The 26,979-nt window shown below is 42.1% G+C and overlaps 1 protein-coding gene across 8 annotated transcripts in view; it reads right to left on the bottom strand.

Annotated features, from left to right (window-relative positions):
* Nucleotides 1–26,979, bottom strand: part of VPS13D (vacuolar protein sorting 13 homolog D) — a 183,147-nt gene that overhangs the window by 53,927 nt on the left and 102,241 nt on the right. For 7 of the 8 annotated variants that reach the window (XM_067472783.1, XM_067472784.1, XM_067472786.1 and 4 more), the window contains 13 exons: nucleotides 26,372–26,619; nucleotides 23,149–23,340; nucleotides 22,831–22,957; nucleotides 22,597–22,739; nucleotides 19,553–19,683; nucleotides 17,389–17,564; nucleotides 16,738–16,861; nucleotides 13,721–13,956; nucleotides 7,684–7,792; nucleotides 6,176–6,339; nucleotides 5,304–5,412; nucleotides 2,836–3,015; nucleotides 1,095–1,202 (listed from right to left, as the gene is read on the bottom strand). In XM_067472783.1, coding sequence (XP_067328884.1) covers nucleotides 1,095–1,202; nucleotides 2,836–3,015; nucleotides 5,304–5,412; nucleotides 6,176–6,339; nucleotides 7,684–7,792; nucleotides 13,721–13,956; nucleotides 16,738–16,861; nucleotides 17,389–17,564; nucleotides 19,553–19,683; nucleotides 22,597–22,739; nucleotides 22,831–22,957; nucleotides 23,149–23,340; nucleotides 26,372–26,619 — 2,047 coding nt within the window. The remainder of the gene's footprint in view (nucleotides 1–1,094; nucleotides 1,203–2,835; nucleotides 3,016–5,303; nucleotides 5,413–6,175; nucleotides 6,340–7,683; nucleotides 7,793–13,720; nucleotides 13,957–16,737; nucleotides 16,862–17,388; nucleotides 17,565–19,552; nucleotides 19,684–22,596; nucleotides 22,740–22,830; nucleotides 22,958–23,148; nucleotides 23,341–26,371; nucleotides 26,620–26,979) is intronic. The other variant, XM_067472788.1, reaches the window with a different exon arrangement.

Raw genomic sequence — 26,979 nt, 5'->3', positions numbered from 1 at the left:
TTTCGCTGGTAATGATGACCCTGATACTGATGTTTTCAGTCCAATGGAATCTGCTTTGTGTCTACTGCTGAGGACTTAGTTCGTTTCTAGAGAAACGAAAAGAGACAGGGCACAGACGGCATTCAGCTAGAATAGCTGCTACAAATGCTGAGCTAATTGGGAGACACCCTAGCACCTCCTGCGTGAAGAATTCAGGGCTATAAATCAGTAGCAGGAGCAGTTAGCTTTCGCTGGTAATGACGATCCTGATACTGATGTTTTATCTCCAATGGAATCTGCTTTGTGTCTGCTGCTAAGGACTTAGTTCATTTCTAGGGGAACGAAAAGAGACAGAGCACAGACGGCATTCAGCTAGAATAGCTGCTACAAACACTGAGTAATTGGGAGACACCCTAGCACCTCCTGCATGGGGAATTCAGGGCTATAAATCAGTAGCAAGAGCAGTCAGCTTTCACTGGTAACGACGACCCTGATACTGATGGTTTCACTCCAATGGAATCTGCTTTGTGTCTGCTGCTGAGGACTTAGTTCGTTTCTAGAGAAACGAAAGGAGACAGAGCACAGACGGCATTCAGCTAGAATAGCTGCTACAAATGCTGAGCTAATTGGGAGACACCTTAGCACCTCCTGCATGGGGAATTTAGGGCTATAAATCAGTAGCAAGAGCAGTCAGTTTTCGCTGGTAACAGCAACCCTGATACTGATGTTCTCACTCTTAATGGAATCTGCTTTATGTCTGCTGCTAAGGACGTAGTTCATTGTCCGTATTCTGATGGAAGACTGGTGTTTCTTTTGGGACTTTGTAAGAGACTTTAATTTGTGTCTGGATTAAGACTTCCTTGCTTTCTTTTGCACTTTTCAACTGCATCTGCTTAGTCTTTGTGTTTGCTGAAATAAAGTATTTTTCTTTTACTTTCAACATTGTCTAAAGGCTGGTTTTGAAGGGCAACTCGGGACAACAGACCACAAAGATGCTTCAAGTTGTAGATGGCGAACATCACAGGTTGATTTGAGATGCCAAACCTGAACGAGAGAACCAATCATCTCGGAGACGGATGTGGGAAAACGCCACACAGAGCATGTCAAGGACTCACTTCCAGCTCCTGCTCGGTGTCCGGGTTTTTCAGCCTCTGCAGGTCTTGCTCCAACTCTTCCCCTTCGTACGAGAATCGATCATTTCTGCGTTGGTTGAAGTCTGTTATCTAATACAGAACGTACTATTAAGATTCTTTCCCCCCTGGCAACCAAATCCCATTGAATTGAAGACCCGTCTCTTCCGGCACAAGAAGGCCGACTCAATCAACTTTCAATCATGAGATCTGATTTGCATTCGACCACTACTATATGTTAATTCTGTAGCTGGGTTTGGTAGAAGTTTTCATATAAATATTATATATATACATATACATATATATATATATATATATATATATACACACACACACACACACACAGTGTTCCATCGCTACTTTTCGGTTCGCTTTTAGTGGACTCGTCATTTCATGGTTTTCAAAAAAAATTATACATATACATACATACCTAAATATAAATATAAATGTATATATATATATATACACACACACACAGTGTTCACTTGCTACTTTGCGGTTCGCTTTTAGCGGACTCGCCGTTTCATGGTTTTCAAAAAATATTAATTTAAAATATATATCGCGGTATTTTCGCTGTTTCACGGGTTTTCGCCGCAGCCACTCTCAGAGGTGCTTTCCCTCCTCAGTCCTCCTTCGCTCCCTCCAGCCTTGAAGGACCTTTCCTTCCTTTCCTTCACTTTATTTTAAATGTATAAAGACTTAAAATAGTATAACTACTAAAATAATGTATAAATATTAAAATAAATATAGCGTCCCTATATCGCCGTTTTTCACTTATTGTGGGAAGTCCTGGAATGGAACAATAGGTGGTCAACATACCATACCATAACCACAATAAAATAATAAATAAAATAAATAAAAAAAATTGTAAAAATCCTCACAGTCCAGAACGCTAGTCAAAGATGAAGAGAAATGACATGCACAAGAAGTGGAAAAAGGGAGAAATAACCAAAGAAGAATTGAAACAAATAGCCAACACCTGATTCTATGATTCTATGAGAGAAAGATTCCTAGTAGCTGCAATGGCGGTGGATGAAAGGATCTGGAGGTAGTAGCCCCTCCCACTGGCTATATATACTTTCAAGGGGAGAGTGGGCGGGGCTACTACCTAAAAGTGTCTAATAAGTTTTCTAGAAGATTCCGAACTGTCTGCGCAGGAAATACCATATGTGCAATTCATAGTTGACCACAAAGGGAAAATTTACATTTTTATGGTTTCCCTTATGTTGTTTGGTATATGTTTTCATATTTACATACATACACAAACACACACCAGTGTGGGAGCTAGGATGATCGGTAAGGCTAGCACTCCAACTGAAGCTCTTTCCGCACTCTGAACATTTTAATGGTTTCTCTTATGTTGGTTTTGGTATATGTTTTCATATATATATACACACAAGCCGTCCCCTGCCACAAGTTGCTGTGATCCAGTCTGTGTATATGTGTTTTGTGTGTGTATTTATGTGTGTGTATATATATTTGTGTATGTAGTTTTGTGCATGCGTTGTAATGTATATTTTTTGGCTTTTATAGTCTCTTCCACTGTGTTTTTCAGTGTTTTTCTGATTGATGGTCACTCATTGGCCTGATGGGTATACTCTATGGAAGTAGATCCATCCTCAGTTGGAAGGGATGGGGGAAGTAATAAGTATTGCAGGAAGCAACTCCACCCAATGAGGAAAGTCAAGGCATAGGAATCCAACGGGAGCCCGCCCCTCCCGGTCACCTGGAGGACTCTGGTGGGGCCATCGGGGATGACCCGGACGACGAGAACGCCCGAGCCCGGTCGCATCTTCTGGTTGACAAACTGCTGCCCCGGAGGAACTGGGCCCAGCATCTCCATGGCCGTATCCGGACCAAGGACCACCTCGGCTCCGTCGCGCAGCCCAGACAGGCCTCCTTTCACCTGGATTTCCGTAATAATATTTATTATATTTATTATTATTTATTAATAATATTTTTTTATGATTAAAAAATTCACCAAAAATTAAAGGTGGTCCCAGTGGTGATCGGCACACTGGGTGCAGTGCCTAAAGACCTTGGCCTGTACTTAAACACAATCGGTGCTGACAAAATCACCATCTGTCAGCTGCAGAAGGCTACCTTACTGGGATCTGCACACATTATTCGCCAGTACATCCCCCAGCTCTAGACACTTGGGAAGTGTCCGAAATGTGAGCCAATACAACAGCCAGCAGAGTGATCTTGTCTGCTGTGGACTCATCTTGTTGTGTTTCAAATAATAATAATAATAATAATAATAATAATTTTTAATAACCACAGCACCCTTGAATTGATCTTAAAAACAGCGGATGAAGAGAACTGCTGGCTAGCCCCGCCCACGGGCTATATTTATTTACTATTTATTTACTATTCTTGTATACCGCTGTATCTCAAGCCCGAGGGCGACTCACAGCGATTTCCAGAAAGCAAACAACAGAGACAGTAAAAACAGCAGTAATCAATATATCATAACAGTTAAACTACACAATTCCATTTCTAGCAATAAACAAACATCAATACACAGTTATCACAATATATATATATATATATATATATATATATATATATACTCGAGGGAGGTGGGCGGGGCTAGCTGGGGCCTAACTGTCATTTTTTATTTTCTAGAAGATTCCAAATGCTGCACTGCGCAGGCGCAGAGATACCATATGTACGATTCACAGTGACTACAACAGGAAACTTAAAATATATCTGGAGAGATAGAAGAGAGCTAGAGATGGGGGGGGGGGGTTGATGGATAGAATAGGATAGATGGATAGAATAGAGATGGATGGATACAAAGAATATTATAGGTGGAAGGATAGAGATGGACAGATAGAAAGAATATTATAGTTAGATGGATAGCATAGACAGAGATGGATGGATAGGAAGAATAGTATAGATGGATGGATAAAATAGGTAAGAGATGGATGGATTGAAAGAATAGTATAGATGGATGGATAGAATAGATAGAGATGGATGGATGGAAATAATATTATAGATGGATGGGTAGAATAGATAGAGATGGATGGATAGAAAAAAATAGTATAGATGGATGGATAGAAAAGATAAGAGATAGATGGATTAAGAGAAAGATTCCTAGTTGCTGCAATGGCGGTGGATGAAAGGAACTGAAGCAGTAGCCCCACCCACTGGCTATATATACTCTCAAGGGAAGAGTGAGCAGGGATACCGCCTAAAAGTGTCTAATACGTTTTCTAGAAGATTCCAAACTGTCTGCACAGGCGCAGGAAATACCATATGTGCAATTTACAGGGACCACGCTGGGGAAATAATATTATAGATGGATGGATAGACTAGAGAAGAGATAGATGGATTGAGAGAAAGATTCCTAGCTGCTGCAATGGCGGCGGACGAAAGGAACTGAAGCAGTAGCCCCACCCACTGGCTATATATACTCTCAAGGGATGAGTGGATGTGGCTACCGCCTAAAAGTGTCTAATAAGTTTTCTAGAAGATTCCAAACTGTCTGCACAGGCGCAGGAAATACCATATGTGCAATTCACAGGGACCACACTGGGGAAATATTATAGATGGATGGATAGAATAGATAAAAGATAGATGGATTGAAAGAATAGTAAAGATGAATGGATAGAATAGATAGAGATGGATGGATAGAAAAAATAGTAGAGATGGATGGATAGAATAGATAAGAGATAGATGGATTGAGAGAAAGATTCCTAGCTGCTGCAATGGCAGCGGATGAAAGGAACTGAAGCAGTAGCCCCACCCACTGGCTATATATACTCTCAAGGGGAGAGTGGGCGGGGCTACCGCCTAAAAGTGTCTAATAAGTTTTCTAGAGCATTCCAAACGGTCTGTGCAGGCACAGGAAATACCATATGTGCGATTCACAGGGACCACGCTGGGGAAATAATATTATAGATGGATGGATAGAATAGATAAGAAATAGATGGATTGAAAGAATAGTATAGATGGATGAATAGATAGAGATGGATGGATAGAAAAAATAGTATAGATGGATGGATAGAATAGATAAGAGATAGATGGATTGAGGGAAAGATTCCTAGTTGCTGCAATGGCGGCGGATGAAAGGAACTGAAGCAGTAGCCCCACTCACTGGCTATATATACTCTCAAGGGAAGAGTGGGCGGGGCTACCACCTAAAAGTGTCTAATTAGTTTTCTAGAAGATTCCAAACTGTCTGCCAACCTGGACCACGAGGCCATGCATGCCGCAGACCAACTTCCCGTCCCGGAAACTCCAGGTCTGCGTGGTGCTGCGCCGTCGGTCTGGTTTTCTCAGCATCAGCGGTTCGTATCTGGAAATAAATCAAAAGCTTACAGGTCGTTTTCTTGGTGTTTTGCAGGAATAAAGTGTAAACTCTTCAAACGGATGGCCTTTGGGGGTACCTTCCAAATCTGTAATACTATATCTATCTCATAGATAGATAAATAGATAGATAGGCTGTCCTGGAGTTACAGCTCCTAGTTAAGAACAGGGTTGGCCTGGATGACTTTTGGGGATCCCTTCCAAATCTATGATACTATATTTATCTCATATATAAATATATGTATACACACAGGCTGTCCCTGAGTTACAAACACCCGATTTACAAGCGACTCCTAGTTAAGATCGGGGCTGGACTGGATGGCCTTTGGGGGTCCCTTCCAAATCTATAATACTATCTCTATCATAGAGCGATCGATAGATAGAGGCTGTCCCTGAGTTACAAACTACCGACTTTATCCCTAATCCTTGTTGTTAATAAAACCGAAAATACTTGATCTGTGGGAGGGACATCATCCTGCGATAGCACATCTTGTTAGAGTTTTCCAGTGAATATCTCATTATCGAGTCTCAACCGATTCAGACACAAAAACAAGGCTTCTGGAGGAGAACAACTCCTTTCAAAGTCAGGATCGCAGAATTAGAATGCTTTCAGACCAGGAACATAATTTTTTTTTTTTTGGTGACATGGTTGCAATATTGCGGAGACGCCCGGTTTCCCAGATTTTGCACACAGCGTTGTTATTAATTCTACGCAATTTGAGAGGCTGGTAGAAGGTCTCCCGCTTGCGTACCTGTTATCGGTGACGGCGGCCAGGCCGGCAATGTCCAGGATCATGGAGGATTCTGCGGAGCGAGGCGGAGAGGGCTTGTTGGGCGGGTGGGGGACCGCCGAGCCCTCGTGGCACAGCATGCCGGCCCCCGTCATCCGCCACAGCTGCGAACGCTTCCCTGGCTCCTGAGGGACACAAACAGGGAATCACAAAAGACTGTGTGAGCCCATCCAGTACAGCCTCCTTCTACAGGCAAAGCTCAATCAAAGCACCCCTGACATGACTTGGCCACGGTGGTACACGCTTTGGTCACATCCCACCTCGACTACTGCAACGCTCTCTACGTGGGGCTGCCCTTGAAGACGGCCCGGAAGCTTCAGCTAGTCCAGCGCGCGGCAGCCATGTTGTTAACAGGAGCAGGACGCAGGGAGCATACAACGCCCTTGTTGTCCCAGCTCCACTGGCTGCCGATTTGCTACCGGGCCCAATTTAAGGTGCTGGTGTTACTACCTCTTCCTATCTTCTGTGATGTGGAGGCAAAAAAAGACAATGGGATTTTGGCCTGCATCAAGAGGAGCCTAATGTCTAGGTCCAGGGAAGTAATGCTACCCCTCTATTCTGCTTTGGTTAGACCACATCTGGAATATTGTGTCCAATTCTGGGCACCACAATTCAAGAGAGATATTGACAAGCTGGAATGTGTCCAGAGGAGGACGACTCAAATGATCAAGGGTCTGGAGAACAAGCCCTATGAGGAGCGGCTTAAGGAGCTGGGCATGTTTAGCCTAAAGAAGAGAAGGCTGAGAGGAGATATGATAGCCATGTATAAATATGTGAGAGGAAGCCACAGGGAGGAGGGAGCAAGCTTGTTTTCTGCTTCCCTGGAGACTAGGACGCAATGGAACAATGGCTTCAAACTACAAGAGAGGAGATTCCATCTGAACATGAGGAAGAACTTCCTGACTTTGAGAGCCGTTCAGCAGTGGAACTCTCTGCCCCGGAGTGTGGTGGAGGCTCCTTCTTTGGAGGCTTTTAAGCAGAGGCTGGATGGCCATCTGTCAGGGGTGATTTGAATGCAATATTCCTGCTTCTTGGTAGAATGGGGTTGGACTGGATGGCCCAGGAGGTCTCTTCCAACTCGTTGATTCTATGATTCTTCTTTCCTCCTCCTTTCTTTCCCCTTCTTATCTTTCTCTTCCTTCCTTCCCTTCTTTCATCCTCCCTTTTTCTTCTTTCTTTCTTTATTCCTTTCCTTTCTTCTCCTCTTCCTGTCATACACATATCACCTACCAGCAGCCAGCCCACTTCACTCCCCTTTCCCCCCCAGTGACTTCACCCGGCCACAGCTTCAAACCCTTCCATTATTTCAAGCTGGATCAGGAAGGGTCTGTGTACCCAATTCTGGTCCGAATCCATCAAACCATGGAGGAACTTTTGTGCTGCAAGCCTCCAAACATACATACACCCACAGTCTGATGTATAGATATAAATATACAGAAATAGACATTAACATTAATGGAGTTTCCTACCTTTTTCTTTAATATGACCCTCTGCGTTTTCAAGGATACATCCAGGACGAGCTCGGCACATTCAACGTCTTTATTCGTAGCCACAGGCCTCCCGCTCTCCTCCTGCAAACTTCAAAAACGATGAAATATTGAAGCAGGTGATGGCTTAGTGGGGCCGAGGCAACTTATATTAAGGACCGCAGATAGGACCTCGACATAGGTTGGATGGCCATCTTTCGGGAAGGCTTTGATTGTGCTTTTCATGCATGGCAGGAGATTAGACTAGATGGCACCTGAGGTCTCCCCTTGAGCAGAAAGAGCGGCTTAGAAATTTAAAGAAATATTATTATTATTATATATTATTACTAGCCGTCCCCTGCCATGCGTTGCTGTGGCCCACTCTGGTGGTCATGGGGGTTCTGTGTGGGAGGTTTGGCCCAATTCTATCGTTGGTGGGGTTCAGAATGCCCTGTGATTGTAGGTGAACTACAAATCCCAGCAACTACAACTCCCAAATGTCAAGATTCTATTTTCCCCAAACTCCACCAGTGTTCATATTTGGGCATATTGAGTATTCATGTAGAGTTTGGTCCAGATCCATCATTGTTTGAGTCCACCGTGCTCTCTGGATGTAGGTGAACTACAACTCCAAAACCAAAGGACACTGCCCACCAAACCCTTCCAGTATTTTCTGTTGGTCATGGGAGAACTGTGTGCCGAGTTTGGTTCAATTCCATCTTTGGTGGGGTTCAGAATGCTCTTTGATTGTAGGTGAACTATAAATCCCAGCAACTACAACTCCCAAATGACAAAATCATATTTTTTTTGAGTGAAGGACATACATTGGGTTGTTAGGTGTATGCTGTCCAAATTTGGTGCCAATTCGCCCACTGGTTTTTGAGTTCTGTGAATACCACAAACGAACATTACATTTTTATTTATATAGATTACATGATGATGATGATGATGATGATTATTATTATATGGCAATGTCTATGTTGAAAGGAAGTTGTGGAGAATACCTACATGGATGTTAGTTTTACTATATTTCCTCAACTCTCCCCTCAAATATACACAGTCACGCGGGAAATAAGTGGCTCTGCCGGAGTGCATGTCTTGAGGGGTTATTGTGGGGATGACCTTGCATGTGCATTCATTCCACTACATTTTCACAACTCCACACACCCATACGCACTCACTGTTGCTCTGCCAACATGTGTATGTTGCCAAGTTGTAAAAGACAGATAGATAGAATGATTTTCAGTTCATATAGCAGTTCCAAAACACGCAAATGTGAGTAGAGCAATAGGTACCACTCTGGCAGGAAGGTAAGGGCGCTCCAAGCAGTCATGCCAGTGGCCACATGACTTTGGAGGTGCCTATGGACAATACTGGCTCTCTCTCTACCTCTCTCTCTCTAGCTCTCTCTCTCTAGCTCTCTCTCTACCTCTCTCTACCTCTTTCTCTCTACCTCTCTCTCTATCTATCTCTCTCTCTCTACCTCTTTACCTCTCTCTCTACCTCTCTCTCTCTACCTCTTTACCTCTCTCTCTACCTCTCTCTCTCTACCTCTCTCTACCTCTACTTCTCTCTCTCTACCTCTCTACCTCTCTCTCTCTCTCTACTTCTCTCTACCTCTCTCTCTCTCTACCTCTCTCTCTACCTCTCTCTCTCTCTACCTCTCTCTATCTCTCTCTACCTCTCTCTCTCTTTCTACCTCTCTCTACCTCTCTCTACCCCTCTCTCTCTAGCTCTCTCTCTCTCCCTCTATCTCTCTACCTCTACCTCTCTCTCTCTCTCCCTCTCTCTCCCTCTCTCTACCTCTCTCTCTCCCTCCCTCTCTCTACCTCTCTCCCTCCCTCTCTCTACCTCTCTCTCTCTCTACCTCTCTCTCTCTCTCTACCTCTCCCTCTCTCTCTCTTCCTCTCTCTACCTCTCTCTCTCTCTACCCCCTGGGCTGTGCAAGGCGCGCTCACCCCTCTTTCCCATGCTTCCTTCTTTCTTTCCTCCCTTCTTCCTTTCTCTCTTTCCTCCGTTGCCACAGCAGGCAAGGAGGAAGGTGAAGAGAAAGGGGTCATGGCGCCATGGAGATCGCCTGGGACGTTGAAGGGGAAGGAGCGAGGGAGAGAAGGAAAGAGGCAGGAGAAGGAGGAATGAGAAGGAGAGGAGATTTCTTCCCCCCTCTCTCTCACTCACACACAACCGTCAGGGCGAAATGCCTCTTTTGCGCCTGCTTGCCTCACCTTTAAAAGAAAAAAGCAAAGGGCAAGGGGAAGGCAAAGTTGTGTGTGTGTGTGTGGCCATGTGTGCGGGATAGGCTCCCGAGTATGCTGCCGTGAGGGAGGGAGCTCGGTGCTGCTCGCTGTGCCAGTTCTGTTTATATGGCTGTGCGTGCGCACGCACTTGGCTCTCAATGCTGTAATGGCAGCTCTTCCCTTGTGTGGGTTTTTGGGGTTTCTGCTGTTTCTTTGGGGGTTTTTTGAGTGGAGAACATACGTTGGGTTGTTAGGTGTCTTGTGTCCAAATTTGGTGTCAATTGGTCCAGGGGTTTTTGAGTTCTGATGGTATCACAAACTAACATTACATTTTTATTTATATAGATTATTAATATTATATTTTATTACATTATAATATTATTATCAATATTATATGTACATACAATATATTATATTATTAGCATATCACAATATTAGTATTGTATGTTGCTATATTGTACTATACCACTATACTGTAATATTATTAGTAATATTGCATGTAATATATAATATATAATTAATATAGGGGTCTGGTATTTGTTTCTTTCATCTTTGATGAAATGAAAGGTAAGAGGGAACAGTAAACATTCTGTCGGCTGATTTTCAGGTCCTGCTAATCAAGTTTGCAGATAGAACTAAAAGGCTGGATGGCCATCTGTCAGGGGGGCTTTGATTGTGCTTTTCATGCACAGCAGGAGATTGGACTAGATGGCCCATGGGGTCTTCCAACTCTGTGATTTTAAGATGGGCCTCTGCACATTGTAAATCTACTCCAAGGTGGGCTGAATAATAATAATAATAATAATAATAATAATAATAATAATAATAATAATAAACAGAAGCAGGAGAGACAATTGCAGAACGCATATCTAAACCCTTCGGTGACACCTAATGGCCAAGATGTGAACTGCACAATCACATACACCACATTTCTCCTTTTGAACTTTAAAAACACTCAGGTAGAACCCAACCGTATTATTTTTAGCGGGATATAAATAAATATATTAACTACAACTACTAGTATTACTACAATAAACATGTTTAAAAAACCCAGGAAGAACTCTATTATTTTAGCCAGATATAAATAAACGTAATAATTGTAAGCATACTAATAATATTAATAATATTAATAGTAATACATCATTAAAAGTAAAAACCCATTATTTTGTATCCCACTAAAAACTATTATTTTAGTAGGATGTAAACACTGATAATAATGTAGAAAATCCCAGGTAGAACCCAACCCTTTTATTTATTTTTTCCCTGATGGTATATCTGATAAATAATATTATTGTCAATATCAATATTATTCATAATGTTGTTAATATTAATATTATACTATTAATAATATTATATTTATATTATCAACAACAACAATAATTAATGTGTAAAAAACCAGGCAGAACCCAACCCTATTATTTTTAGCGGGAGATAAATAAACATAATATTAGTAATATATTGCAGACAACGATCACTTTAACTTATTGGAATCGCCACATTTTTATATTCTTAGATTGTATACCGATCTTAACGGCTTAATGTGTTACTTATTAGGCCTGACAAATTACATTTTCTTGCTAAGGTTTTTTTTTTAAAAAAAATGTTCATTTTAGTTCATTTATTTTAACTGTGATTTTTAATTGTTTATTTTGCTTGCCTATTTTTGCTTATTGTGATACTGCACATGGCATTGAACGTTTGCCATTTTGAATTTGGAAGCAGTATAATTAATATTAATATTCATGTAATAATATTATATTTACATCAATATTATTAATAATATTATTAATATTAGTATTATTAACAAACTGATCAGCTTCGATGTGGTATCTCTATTTACCATGGTCCCGGTAGCAGACACCATGGCACTCATCAACCAGAGGTTCCCAGAAGACATCACGGCGCTGTTTCACCATTGCCTTACCACCAGTTACTTTCAGTGGGACAATGAATTCTACGAACAGAAAGATGGAGTAGCTATGGGGAGCCCTCTCAGCCCGGTCATAGCTAACTTCTACATGGAACACTTTGAAGAACAAGCCCTGGAGACAGCAACCAAAAAGCCCACCATATGGTTCAGATATGTGGATGATACCTTCACCATTTGGAGCCATGGAGAAGAAGAACTCAACAGGTTCCTGGACCATCTTAACAGCATCCACCCAAACATCCAGTTCACCATGGAAAAAGAAAATGAAGGAAGACTGCCTTTTCTAGATGTCCTAGTCATCCGCAAACCAGATCAACAATTGGGTCACACCGTCTACAGAAAACCCACACACACAGATCTACATCAAAACTCCAACCATCACCCAAGTCCAAAAAGAAGCACCATTAAAGCCTTGGCAGACCGTGCAAAAAGAATCTGCGAAGCCCACCTCCTCCAAGATGAAGTGAACCACCTCAACTGGGCTCTCCAGGCCAATGGAGACTCCACCTCAGACATCAGAAGAGCTGCAAGACAACCAAGGAGAAGCCACGAGAGTCAAGATGAAGATCCACCCAGAGGAAAAGTGTTCCTGCCAGGCATCAAGGGAACCACTGACCGCAGAGGGAAGCTGATGAGGAAACACAACATACAAACAATCTACAAACCCACCAAGAAAATCCAACAAATGCTACGTTCAGCAAAGGATAAGAGGCATCTTCTCACCTCTGCAGGAGTCTACCGTATCCCATGCAACTGTGGACAAGTCTACATAGGGACCACCAAACGCAGCATTGCCCAAACACGAATCAAGGAACATGAAAGGCACTGCAGACTACTTCAACCAGAGAAGTCAGCCATAGCAGAGCACCTGATGAACCAGGCTGGACACACCATATTATTTGAGAACACAGAAATGCTGGACCACACCAACATCCACCATGTCAGACTACACAGAGAAGCCATTGAAATCCACAAACATGTGGACAATTTCAACAGAAAGGAAAAGACCATGAAAATGAACAAAATCTGGCTACCAATATTAAAAAACTCTAAAATTGCAACAGCAAAACAACAGAGAGGAAACAACCAGGCACATCTTAACACCTCTCAACAGAACATTTTCCCAGGCTCAGCCAGGCCTTCAAATGCTAATGAAGGCGGTCAGCTGAAACATTCACACCTAGCTTCAGCAGAGTAGAGCTCTTTGCCCCACCCCAGTCATTCCACAGATATATAAACCCATTTTCCTATTTCCAACAGACCTCACTACCTCTGAGGATGCTTGCCATAGATGCAGGCGAAACGTCAGAAGAAATGCCTCTAGAACATGGCCCTATAGCCCGAAAAAACCTACAAGAACCTAGTCCTCCTTGCACTGGCCACTTGCTTTCCCTGCCCCCACTGGCTTCTCCTCATCGCCGAAAGAAGCAGCAGCCGGCAGGGAAGGGAGATAGGGAGGAAGGAGGAGGAGGATGAGCCTGACAGGTCAAGGCCACCCCTGAGCATCAACAGAGTGCCTCAAGAGAGTGGGGCGTGTTGGTGGGGGCAACTTTACAGCCCTTGAGGCCTTTTATGAAGGGAAAGGAAGAGACACCCCTGTAGAATTACAGGCAGTCTTCAACCTACAAACAAGATCCATTTTCTAGGTTTGCTCTTTGGTTGCATTTCACAGCCCTATGGTATTTGTTTCTTTCATCTTTTCGTTTTGTTTCATACCGTTCATTCGGATAGCACCAAAAGTACACCCCCTCTTGTTTGGAAAAATTGGTGAAACAAATGGCAACCATTCGGTCAACTGATTTTCCGAGCTCAGAGCGCTCAGCTATAGGCCCTGATGGTCTATCTGTTCTACCACATCGAAGGGAGGCGTTACCCGGAGAAAGTATAGGTGGCTGCGATGTAAATGAAGTTCTCGTAGTAGAGCTGCTTGCTGTCTTGGAAGTTGTCCATGCAGCAGGAGACCTCGGAGGAGCCGGCCCCCTTGACGGTCAGCGTGACGTAGGGCACAAGGGTGGGCTCATCCCAGGCGTAGTCCAGAGAGGCGCCAGGCTTGACTTCGGTGCTGAGGCGGGGCTCGGCCACGCCGTGCTGGCTGAACACAATGGGGACCTGCGGGCAAAGAAAGCAAAGTGGGCGAAAGAACCGGCACCAAAGTCAGGGGACGCCCAAGGCAGAGAGAGGCACGGAGCTGCCTTCACGTCAAAAGGAATCCTTCGCAATCGTGCCGTTGTGGGGTGAAGAGACAACCGTATTGACCTGAGTCTCATGCACCATCAAGTGTAATGCGCACCTCAATTTTATTCGTGTGTAATGCTAATATTTAAGCAAGCACTTACTCAAGTCTAATGCTAATATTCACTCAAGGATTTACTCAAGCCTACTCAAGTGTTTATTTGAGCCTAATGTTAGTATTTACTTTAATGTTTACTTGAGTCTAATGCTAGTATTTACCCAAGTGTTTACTTGAGTCTAATGCTAGTATTTACCCAAGTGTTTACTTGAGTCTAATGCTAGTATTTATTCGAGTACTCAAGTCTCATGATAGTATTTACCCAAGTGTTTACTCGAGCCTAATGCTAGTATTTACCCAAGTGTTTACTCGAGTCTAATGCTAGTATTTACCCAAGTGTTTACTTGAGTCTAATGTTAGTATTTACCCAAGTGTTTACTTGTGTCTAATGCTAGTATTTACTCGAGTACTCAGGTCTCATGATACTATTTACCCAAGTGTTTACTTGAGTCTAATGCTAGTATTTTCCCAAGTGTTTACTTGTGTCTAATGCTAGCATTTACTCAAGTACTCAGGTCTCATGATACTATTTACTCAAGTGTTTACTTGAGTCTAATGCTAGTATTTACTCGAGTACTCAGGTCTCATGATACTATTTACTCAAGTGTTTACTTGAGTCTAATGCTAAAATTTACTCAAGTGTTCACTCGAGTCTAATGCTAGTATTTACTCGAGTGTTTACTTGAGTCTAATGCTAGTATTTACCCAAGTGTTTAATCGAGTCTAATGCTAGTATTTACCGAAGTGTTTACTCGAGTCTGATGCTAGTATTTACCCAAACGTTTACTTGAGTCTAATGCTAGTATTTACCCAAGTGTTTACTTGAGCCTAATGCTATTTACTCGAGTATTTACTCAGGTCTCATGATAGTATTTACTCGTCTAATGAGCCACCAAATCTAATGCACACCTCAATTTTAATCGAGTCTAATGTGAGTATTTACTTGAGTCTAATGCTAGCATTTACCCAAGTGTTTACTCGAGTCTAATGCTAGTATTTACCCAAATGTTTATTTGAGTCTAATGTTAGTATTTACCCAAGTGTTTACTTGAGCCTAATGCTATTTACTCAGGTCTCATGATAGTATTTACTCGTCTAATGAGACACCAAATCTAATGCACTCCTCAATTTTACACAAGTCTAATGTTAGTATTTACCCAAATGTTTACTTGAGTCTAATGCTAGTATTTACTCAAGTGTTTACTCGAGTCTAATGCTAGTATTTACCCAAGTGTTTACTCGAGTCTAATGCTAGTATTTACCCAAGTGTTTACTTGAGCCTAATGCTAGTATTTACTCGAGTATTTACTCAGGTCTCATGATAGTATTTACTTGTCTAACGCGCCACCAAATCTAATGCACACCTCAATTTTACTCAAGTCTAATGTGAGTATTTACTTGAGTCTAATGCTAGTATTTTCCCAAGGGTTTACTTGAGTCTAATGCTAGTATTTACTCAAGTATTTACTTGGGTCTAATGCTAGTATTTACTCAAGTAATGCACCATTAAATCTAATGCATGTCTCAACATTTTATTCAAGTCTAATGCTAGTATTTACTCAAGTATTTATTCAACTCTAATGCTAGTATTTACTCAAGTCCAATGCTAGCATTTACTCTAATCTAATGCACCACTTGAATCTAATGCACACCTCATTTTTATTCAAGCCTAATGCATGTAATTACTTGAGTCTAATGCTAGTATTTACGCAAGTATTAACTCGACTAATGCTAGTATTTACTTAATTCTAATGCGCCATCAAATCTAATCCACACCTCAATTTCACTTCAGCCTAATGCTAGTATTTACCCAAGTATTTACTCAAATCTAATGGATCATCAAATCTAATGCCTGCTTCCAGTCTAATGCTAGTATTTACTCAAATCTAATGCTAGTATTTAGTCAAGTCTAATGTGCCATCAAATCTAATGCAGTAGGCTCAGTTTTACTTGAGTCTAATGCTAGTATGTACTCAAGTATTTACTCAAGCCTAATGTATCATCACATCTAATGCATGCTTCTAGTCTAATGCTACTATTTACTCATGTCTAATGCACCATCGAATCTAATGCGCACCTCAATTTTACTCAAGTCTAAGTATTTACCCAAGTATTTACTCAAGTCTAATGTATCACTGAATCCAATGCACGCCTCGATTTTACTCGAGTCTAATGCTAGTATTTACTCAAATCTAATGCACCACTTGAATCTAATGCACACTTCAATTTTACTTGTGTAATGCAAGTATTTAGTCGAGCATTTACTCGAATCCAATGCTAGTATTTACTCAAGTCTAATGCGCCATCAAATCTAATCCACACCTCAATTTTACTTCAGCCTAGTGCTAGTATTTACTTGAGACTAATGCTAGTATTTACTCGTCTAATGTGTCACTGAATCTAATACACACCTCGATTTTACTCAAGTCTAATGCTAGTATTTACTCAAATCTAACGCACCACTTGAATCTAATGAGTCTAATGCTAGTATTTACTCAAGCTTAATGCTAGTATTTACTCAAGTATTAACTCCAGTCTCATGTGCCATCGAATCTCATGTGAAAGGAGAATGATTGTATTACAGATGAAAGAGTTGTTACCTTAGAGAAGTTGTCGATGCGGAACGGAGGCGGGAGCTGGTCGGTGTCGCTAAACGACACACGGAACGTGGCACCTTTGAGCGTGATCTCGACCCGCAGGAAGTAGCATCTCCCCAGGGTGTCCCTGTGAGATTGTGAAATAGGAAAACAGTCCCAATGGGATTTGGGAAAAGCCCCAGTTTCCCAGCCCATGTTGCACTGTGGAGCGCAAAGACACAATGTGCAAGAGGACGAAAGAGCGCAAATAGGGATCCGAGTCCTCCGGGAGATGGTAGCAGGGTATAAATAAATTATTATTATTATTATTATTATTATTATTATTATCCTATGTACGATGCGCAACATCTTGACTTCCGGTTCCACAGAATTGGAAGTCCATACTGTACCATATTGACTCGAATCTCATGCTCACCTTTTTGCGGGGCCTAAATTGCCCTCCCAAAATTTAGGTGCGCATTAGATTCGATGCTGCATTAGACTCGAGTCAATACGGTGTTTTAATTAATAGGGGTCAACTGAGACTGTGTCAAAAATCTGTACACGCTACAGGATATAAATTGCCTTCCAACCAAAAGAACCCCAAGAGCGAGAAAGTATGGATTTCATTCTGTGTGTATTTTTGGAATATGAATGGGAAGTGCTTTCAAATACCTCATATTGATGTGAAAGGAATTGTTCTTGTTGACCTCGAAGCCTCCGGACCAGATGCAGTTCGGGACGTCCATCAGCCGGACACACAGCAGCTGGTCGTAATCATTGCGCGGCCAATGGAAGACCACACTGGAGCCTGGCAGCGTGGAGATGTAGCCCTCGGGATTCGTAGTTCCCTAAGGGCAAAAGGGGGGAAAGTATTGGTGAGAAAAACAACCTGGTCTACCTTTATCTCTGGGATTAATGTATAAATATGTGAGAGGAAGCCACAGGGAGGAGGGAGCAAGCTTGTTTTCTGCTTCCTTGGAGACTAGGACGCGGAACAATGGCTTCAAACTACAAGAGAGGAGATTCCATCTGAACATGAGGAAGAACTTCCTGACTGTGAGAGCCATTCAGCAGTGGAACTCTCTGCCCCGGAGTGTGGTGGAGGCTCCTTCTTTGGAAGCTTTTAAACAGAGGCTGGATGGCCATCTGTCAGGGGTGATTTGAATGCAATATTCCTGCCTCTTGGCAGAATGGGGTTGGACTGGATGGCCCATGAGGTCTCTTCCAACTCTTTGATTCTATGATTCTATGATTACTAAATCCAAAAGACCGAATCTGTCCTAAACTGCCTTCCAATGGGGGCTGAGGTAGCAAAAAATTATCCAAAAAAATAAGCAAAAAATTATCCAAAATATTGCATATGTAGGCTAGATTAATATGATGTACGCGAAACATATATGGATTTCATGTTCAACCTTTCTATCATCTCCAAAATGCCTCATTATAGTATACTAGCTGTACCCGCCATGTGTTGCTGTGGCCAAACTTCCCTCCCTTCCTTCCTTCCTTCCTTCCTTCCTTCCTTCCTTCCTTCCCTGTCTTTCGTTCCTTCTCTCCTTCTTTCCCCTCTTTTTCCTTTCACTTTTTTATTTCCTTCTCTCCTTCCTTGCTTTTCTTTCTTTCTTTCTTTCTTTCTTTCATAGAATCATAGAATCAGAGTTGGAAGAGACCTCATGGGCCATCCAGTCCAACCCCATTCTGCCAAGAAGCAGGAATATTGCTTTCTTTCCTTTCTTCTTTCCCTCCCTCGTCTCCTTCCTTCCCTCTTTCCCTCCTTCATTCCTTCCCTCTTTCCCTCGTTACTTCTTGACTGTACCTTCCATTTAATTTGTATTATATAGTAATATAATAGTAACATTATATAGTAATCTATATAACAATATATAAAATATTGTACTTATATCTTACATAGAAAGAAGGAAAGGAAGAAGGAAGGAAGGAGGGAAAGAAGGGAAGGAAAAGAAAGAAGGAGGGACAGGAAGGGACAGGAATTATTATGATTATGCGATTTGATCCTATATGCTTGGGATGCTATATTTGTAGAATCAATGGTGTCTTCCTGCCTGGCAGAATGGGGTTGGAATTGGATGGCCATCTGTTGGGAGGGCTTGAATGGGGTCTTCCTGCCTGACATGAATAGGGGGTTCTGTATTCTGAGCCTGGGTTATCAATGGATCTGCTCTGAGCTTGATTGCTTTTGCTTCCGCAGAGTTTCCTTTCTCCCGAATCCATCCCATCGGCAGTAATTAGTCGGGTCTGGAGAGATATTTTAAGGCAGGCCTGCGGGAATGAGGGCTTTTCCTACAGCTCCTGAGCAGAGAGCCTCCTCCCGTGGGAGCCTGCTGGCCATGTACGTGCACTCCTTCCCTCCCCCCTCCCTCCCTGAGGCTTACGTTGGAGTCTTTCTGAGGGGGGAGGGAGGGGAAGTGTTTTTTGGGGGTTTTGTGAGTGGAGAACATAGCTTGCTTGAGATAGTGTCTAGTGTCCAAATTTGGTGTCAATTCCCCCAGTGGTTTTTGAGTTCTGATGGTATCACAAACGAACATTACATTTTTATTTATATAGATAATTATAATAGAATTAATAATATAATGTAATCTAATCTAATCTAATATAATATAATATGCTATAGCAGGATGTCCCTCCCGCTGAGTCTAATACACTTTTTCCATGTTTCTATGATAAAACCAATTACGAAATCAGATTTATAACCCAGGAACTGAAATTGTGTTATAGTCGCAATTTCGCGGAAATGCCCTGTTGAAATGAAGGCGTTCTGACCCAAGCGGATCTGGAAAATGCCTTCGTTGGTAAGAGAGAATGGACACTTGCTTACCTGTCCTCTGGCAAATGCCCGCTGGGCAAAGGCAAGTTTGTGCTTGGACTTATTATCCAAAAGGTAGCGAGGGGCAAAGTTCACAATGCAGGTGTCAATGTAGCGGCCTCTGCCTTTCTTGACGTCGATGCCTGTAAACAAAGCAAAAAGGGGTACAACCGTCAGAGTCTCTAAACACTTCCCCACTAATATTTTCTGACTAGAGCACCCATTGATTGTTGAGTCCAAAGACAGACAAACCGTGGTTAGTTTTAACTATGCTTTGAGGAAGTAAACAAACCAACTTGAAACCATGATTTGCAGGAATAAGCAAACCAATGTCAAACTGCACTTTGAGGAAGCAAACAAATCGACTTCCAACTACACTTTATGAAGTAAACAAACCAACTTCCAACTACACTTTAGGAAGTAAACAAACCGACTTGAAACCATGATTTGCAGGAATAAGCAAACCAATGTCAAACTACACTTTGAGGAAGTAAGCAAATCGACTTCAAACTTCCCTTTGAGGAAGGAAACAGACAGACTTGAAACCATGATTTGCAGGAATAAACAAACCAATGTCAAACTACCCTTTGAGGAAGTAAACAAACTAACTTCAAACTACCCTTTGAGGAAGTAAACAAACCAACTTCCAACTATACTTTGAGGAAGTAAACAAACCGACCTGAAACCATGATTTGCAGGAATAAGCAAACCAATGTCAAACTACACTTTGAGGAAGTAAGCAAATCGACTTCAAGCTACCCTTTAAGGAAGTAAACAAACCAACTTCCAACTACACTTTAGGAAGAAAACAAACCAACTTCCAACTACACTTTAGGAAGTAAACAAACCGACTTGAAACTATGACTTGCAGGAATAAGCAAACCAATGTCAAACTACACTTTGAGGAAGCAAACTGACTTCAAATTACCCTTTGAGGAAGTAAACAAACCAACTTCCAACTACACTTTGAGGAAGTAAACAAACCGACTTGAAACCATGATTTGCAGGAATAAGCAAACCAATGACAAACTACACTTTGAAGAAGTAAGCAAATCGACTTCAAATTACCCTTTGAGGAAGTAAACAAACCAACTCCAAACAGGGTTGCTCTGAATTTCCGGCTTGTCTGGCCATGTTCCAGAAGCATTTTCTCCTGACATTTGGCCCCTATATGGCAGGCATCCTCAGAGGTTGCGAGGTGTGTTGGAAACTAGGCAAGTGGGGTATACCTGTGGAATTAATTAACGTTGAGGTATAATCTAGCCGGGAAAAGGGAGAGGAATGAGATTCCCGAAAGTTTTACTGTGACTTCAGTGTCAAATCTGAAGCAATAAAAGTGGGAATTTGTATTCAAGGTCAGTCAGAAAGACTGAGGTGGACTTGCTTGTCGGGAAATAAATATTCCGTTGATTTATAAGTAAAGTGAAGAAACCACAAAAGAGAAGGATGAAGATCCTACGGAACTGAAGACAGTTTTGAGGCATTGGGTTACACATATTAAAAAGGCACAAACAAAAGTTTTTAAAGTATTCTCTCTCTCTCTCTCATACAAATCTCAGCCAAGGCTCTAACCAAGTTTATAACTGGTGGCAGCGGTGGGATATAAAAAAAACAAGATCCATCCTGCCACATAAATATTGGCCATGGCCTCTTCTTTAGTTAGAGATCTTATTTACATAATTGGTGGCAGCGCTACATATTAAGAGGTGTGTGTGTTACATATTAAGTGGTGGCAGCAGTGGGATAGGAAAGAAAGGTTCCCCACTGCCATACAAAGTGACCAGTGCCCCCACATAATTTATATTGATTGGTGAGTGTTACAATTAGCATTTAACTGGACCAAAAACCAAGAGCTGTTCACCTGATTGCAACATTGCTCTCACAAAGGATTATACCAGCAGAAACCACATTAAAAGGCCCCAAATTGGGCCTTGGCCACGGTAGTCCACGTTCTGGTTACATCCCGTTTAGACTACTGCAACACTCTCTACGTGGGGTTGCCCTTGAAGACGGCCCGGAAGCTTCAACTGGTCCAACGTGCGGCAGCCATGATACTACCAGGAGCGGGATGCAGGGAGCATACAACCCCCTTGTTGTACCAGCTCCACTGGCTGCTGATTTGCTATCGGGCTCAATTCAAGGTGCTGGCGTTGGCCTATAAAGCCCTAAACGGTTCCGGCCCAAGATACCTATCCGACCGCATCTCGACCTACGAGCCCACCAGGACTTTAAGATCTTCCGGGGTGGCCCTGCTCTCGATCCCACCTGCCTCACAGGCACGGCTGGCGGGGACGAGAGATAGGGCCTTCTCGGTGGTGGCTCCCCGGCTGTGGAACACCCTTCCCGTGGACATCAGACTGGCTCCTTCCCTGTTGATATTCCGCAGGAAATTAAAGATGTGGTTGTTCAAGAAGGCGTTCGAACAAGAAGTGCAATAATTGGTAATGACGAGAGGAATGGAACAACGGAAAATGATACTGGATTGTGGTTTGGACGATGAGACGACGTGGAATGGCTTTTGTAGTAATGATGATGTTTTGTGATGATGATGTTTTTTGTTAATTGTTGGACTTTGGCTATTTTAGATTGTGTTTTGAATTTTGAACCTTGTTCTTTCTATGTTGTACACCGCTGTGAGTCGCCCCCGGGCTGAGAACAGCAGTATATAAGCAAAGTAAATAAATAAATAAATAAATAAATCCCTCCCATAACATCATATCTCGCACACCTGCTTTTCCTCCCCTAATTCTCTGAGAAAAGAGACGCTGTCTTTGTTGCATGCCCTGTCTTCGCAATTCCAATCGCCTTAACTGAGACAAACATTTATCTCCCACATTTCTCTCAGCCGGCACTTCTGGAAGGTTCTCATGAGAACTGATCTCACTTTCTCCAGCCTTGTGAGAACTGGCAGCAGGTTCTAAAACAACTTTCTCCAGGCCACTTCTATCCTTCTCTGGGCCCTCTGAACATATCCCAGCATCTCCTTCCTCATCTTCTGAGCACTCAGTATCTGACCAGGCTACAACACTTCGATGACAAGCTCTACTCGTATGTACCAATGTTGTAAATGAGTCCAGGTCGGTTTCCTTGCTGGATGACCTTCAGAGCTCTCACGCCGCTTCCACCGTCCAGTGAGAATCCCTGGCACCAGCCAGGCATCCCGTCCGGGTGGATCCCTCTCCCGACTCGCATTGTGCATCTGCAAAAAGGTCAAGAAAGGACACGGTTGTCAACAACGTGGATGCATGTCATACAACTAATGTGCTGTTTCCCTTGTTACAAGAACTTACAGGTTCGGCTGCTCTTTGTCAGCATAGCAAAAGAGGAGAGGGCTCAAACTCCGGGCAAGCTCATGCTCTTCAAACTGGCCGGCCGCATCTATCTTGGCATTGTCCTGCCTGAAGATGAGTGGCAGCCCTTCGAAAACACAGAGACAAGGACATAAATGTCAACAGAAAGAAGGAAACAATGGAAATTTCCACATTTAACGTATTAACTATAAAACTATACGAATTTGTCAGAGTCCACTTTGTTATCTTTCCAACTTTCCAAATGACAGCGGGATCTCCCATCACCGAGGCATTTTGTGCAGTTCCGGTTCTGCTTACCCGTTTTATTGACGAGCCAATATGGCGCGGAAATGAAGATCTTCAAGGACCCTTCGGCCCGGCACACAATCCGGATGGTGAGGTTCAAGAGCCGCTTGTTGACATCGTAGAGCCGCATGCGGACAATGTAGTTCTGGGTCCCGGGCGGGATCAACAGCTCCTTACAGCGCGAGAAGTTCTCAAAAGAGACTCCTGGATATTGGCGGAACAGTACAAAGTGTTGGATTTGACCTCTGAAACATCGAGACTCACTGCTGCATCCCTTCTAAAAAGCAACCCCGAAACCTCTAAGGCGGCTATCAAACAAGAAACGAAGAGGTGAGAAGATCGGGTACAACAGGTTTATTTGATCAAATCTCTCTGTTGGGTCTGCAAGTACAATACTCTGAGGATACACCTCAGAGGGGGTTATAGCCAAAGGTTTTAAGAATGCATTGTGCACCCAAACTATTTCATTCACAGTTTTGTTCTCTTCTGATGCCCCCCTTATCAGCAATTGACAGCAGCAACTGATCACAATTCCCCCCTTAAGTGTTCTTCTTTGAATTCTCTTCTCTTTATCCTCTTCCACCTAACTCCTCCCTTTGTTGCTTTGACAATGTTTGGCCAGTTTAATCAACTTTTCCCTATTTCAACAATAGAACCTACTAGGAAATGACATTGACAACCGAGGAAAAATTGTGTGGCATAGTGTTATATACTATCATATTTAATTATATACCTCATGATATACACACACATAGCATACATATCTCATAATCTTTAACTACAGTGTGTGTGTATGTGTATGTGTATATATATATAATTATAGTATATATATGTGTGTGTATATATATATGCAAGTATATATACATACATTATATATATCATATTTAATTAAAAACATACATATATCACATATTTAATTATATATTAAATATTATGATATATATACACTATATAATACATATATCACATATTCATATTTAATTCTATATATGATATATTATGATACATATTATTAAATATTATGATATATATATACATACTGTTGCTCTTCATCATAGTCTTGCTAGCGAGTAGTTTTCCTGCCTCTCCTAATACAACTAGTGTTACTATCACTGCCGGCAGACTCTATCACAACAACATACATACATATACATACAGTATCTATATAAATAAAAATGTAATGTTTGTTTGTGAGATTAGCATAACTCAAAAATCACTGGACGAACTGACACCAAGTTTGGACACAAGACACCTATCAGTTCAATGAGTGACCATCACTCATAAAAACACTGAAAATCATAGTGGAAGGGACTTAAAAAGCCAAAAAATAAAAAATACATTACAATGCATGCACAAAACCACATATATATATATGTACGCAAACACACATATACACAGACTTGGCCACAGCAACGTGTGGCAGGGGACAGCTAATATATATCTAATATTTAATTATAAAACATATACATATATCACATATTTAATTTTATATTAAATATTACGATGTATATTCACGATTATATATCACATATTCATATTTAATCACATATATATTTAAATATGATACATATTAAATACTATGATATATATACAGTATATATATATATATATAGCAAATATGGAAAACACAAGAATGGCCATCAGACTGGAAAAAATCCACTTATATCCCCATACCAAAAAAGGAAAATGCGAAAGACTGCTCCAACTTCCGTGCAGTGGCCCTTATTTCTCCTGCCAAGAGGGTAATGCTCAAGATCCTGCAAGGAAGACTCCAGCAAGACATGGAGCGAGAGTTGCCAGATGTTCAAGCTGGGTTTAGAAAAGGCAGGGAATGAGAGACCAGATTGCCAATATCCGGATGCTGGATAATGGAGAAAGGCAGGGAGTTTCAGAAAAACATCTACTTCTGCTTCACTGACTATTCTAAAGCCTTGGACTGTGTGGATCATAATAAATTGTGGCAAGTTCTTGGTGGGATGGGCATCCCAAGCCCCCTTCCCTCTCTCCTGAGGAATCTGTACAAGGACCAAGGAGCAACAGTCAGAACTGACCACGGAACAGGAGACGGGTTCAAGATTGGGAAAGGTGTACGGCAAGGCTGCATCCTCTCACCCAACCTTTTTAACGTGTATGCAGAACACATCATGCGAGGATGTGCGGGGCTTGAGGAATGCAAAGCTGGGGTGAAAATGCCTGGAAGAAACATTAACAACCTCAGATATGCAGATGACACCACTCTGATGGTCGAAAGCGAGGAAGAGCTGAGGAGCCTTCTAATCAAGGCGAAAGAAGAAAGCGCAAAAGCCGGGTTGCAGCTAAACATAAAAAAACCAAGATTATGGCAACAAGAACGATTGACAACTGGGAAATAGAGGGAGAAATGGTGGAGGCCGTGACAGACTTTGTATTTCTAGGTGCAAAGATGACTGCAGATGCAGACTGTGGCCAGGAAATCAGAAGACGCTTCCTTCTTGGGAGGAGAGCAATGTCCAGTCTCGATAAAATAGTAAAGAGTAGAGACATCAGACTGGCAACCAAGATCCATTGCCTAGTCAAAGCCATGGTATTCCCTGTAGTCACCTACGGATGTGAGAGCTGGACCTTAGGGAAGGCTGAGTGAAGGAAGAGAGATGCTTTTGAGCTGTGGTGTTGGAGGAAAGTGCTGAGAGTGCCTTGGACTGCGAGAAGATCCAACCAGTCCATCCTCCAGGAAAGAAAGCCCAACTAAAGCTCATTGGAGGGAAGGAGACGAGAGACACAGTTGAAGTCCTTTGGCCACATCATGAGGAGACAGGAAAGCCTGGAGAAGACAATGATGCTGGGGAAAGTGGAAGGTAAAAGGAAGAGGGGCCGACCAAGGGCAAGATGGATGGATGGCATCCTTGAAGTGACTGGACTGACCTTGAAGGAGCTGGGGGTGGTGACGGCCGACAGGGAGCTCTGGCGTGGGCTGGTCCATGAGGTCATGAAGAGTCGGAGACGACTGAACGAATGAACAACAACAACAATATATATATACATATACATACATATATATATAATGAAATATATACACACATTTAATTATAGTATATATTATAATACAATATGGCCCTCTGGGTTTTATATGAGCTTAAACGGGCCTGAACCCGACTAGTAACCGTCACCACCTTGGAGTCCTTTCCATTGGCCGCCTGGAAGAGACCCAACAGCGAAACCTAAATTTTGACCCCAAAGGTGCGCTATGCGGCCTTACCGAGCTCGATGTTTTGCGCAGTGTCCGCCGTATGCAGCACGGCCTCTTTGCCAGGCTTGAGGGTCCCGGAAATGGGCGTCCCTTTCACGTAAAACTCCAGTTCGAAAGGCAGCAAGTTGACCAGCACCACCGTCGGCAGAAGGAAGATGGTGTGGCCTGGCTGCCTAAAGATCTGCTTGGCACTGTCAGAAAAGATGCTGGAAGGCATGTAATCCGGGTAATTCTCTTTCTTGATGGCCACGCAAAACCTACAATAATAATAATATAACAATATAATGTAGTATGCTGCATTTCCATGTTTTTATGGAAATGGCATTTGTAACCCAGGAAAAAAAATCATATAACACAGCGTAATACATTATAATAATATAATAATATAATAATTATGCTTTAGTTTATCTGTATATTGATTCTCATCGGAGGTCGAGAAGACCGGGTTATAAAAGCTCTAAATAAATATAATATAATATAATATAATAATAAATATAACGAATATAATTATTATACAATACATACAATACAAAATAATGTGCTGCATTTCCATGTTTTTATGATAGAACCAATTGGGAAGTGACATTTATAACCCAGAAACAAAAACCATGTTACAC

This window comes from Anolis sagrei, chromosome 13 (assembly GCF_037176765.1).
Source record: "Anolis sagrei isolate rAnoSag1 chromosome 13, rAnoSag1.mat, whole genome shotgun sequence".
Taxonomy (NCBI): Eukaryota; Metazoa; Chordata; class Lepidosauria; order Squamata; family Dactyloidae; genus Anolis; species Anolis sagrei.
Note: the sequence above shows the minus strand (reverse complement) of the source record. Positions and strands in the feature narration are given on the sequence as shown.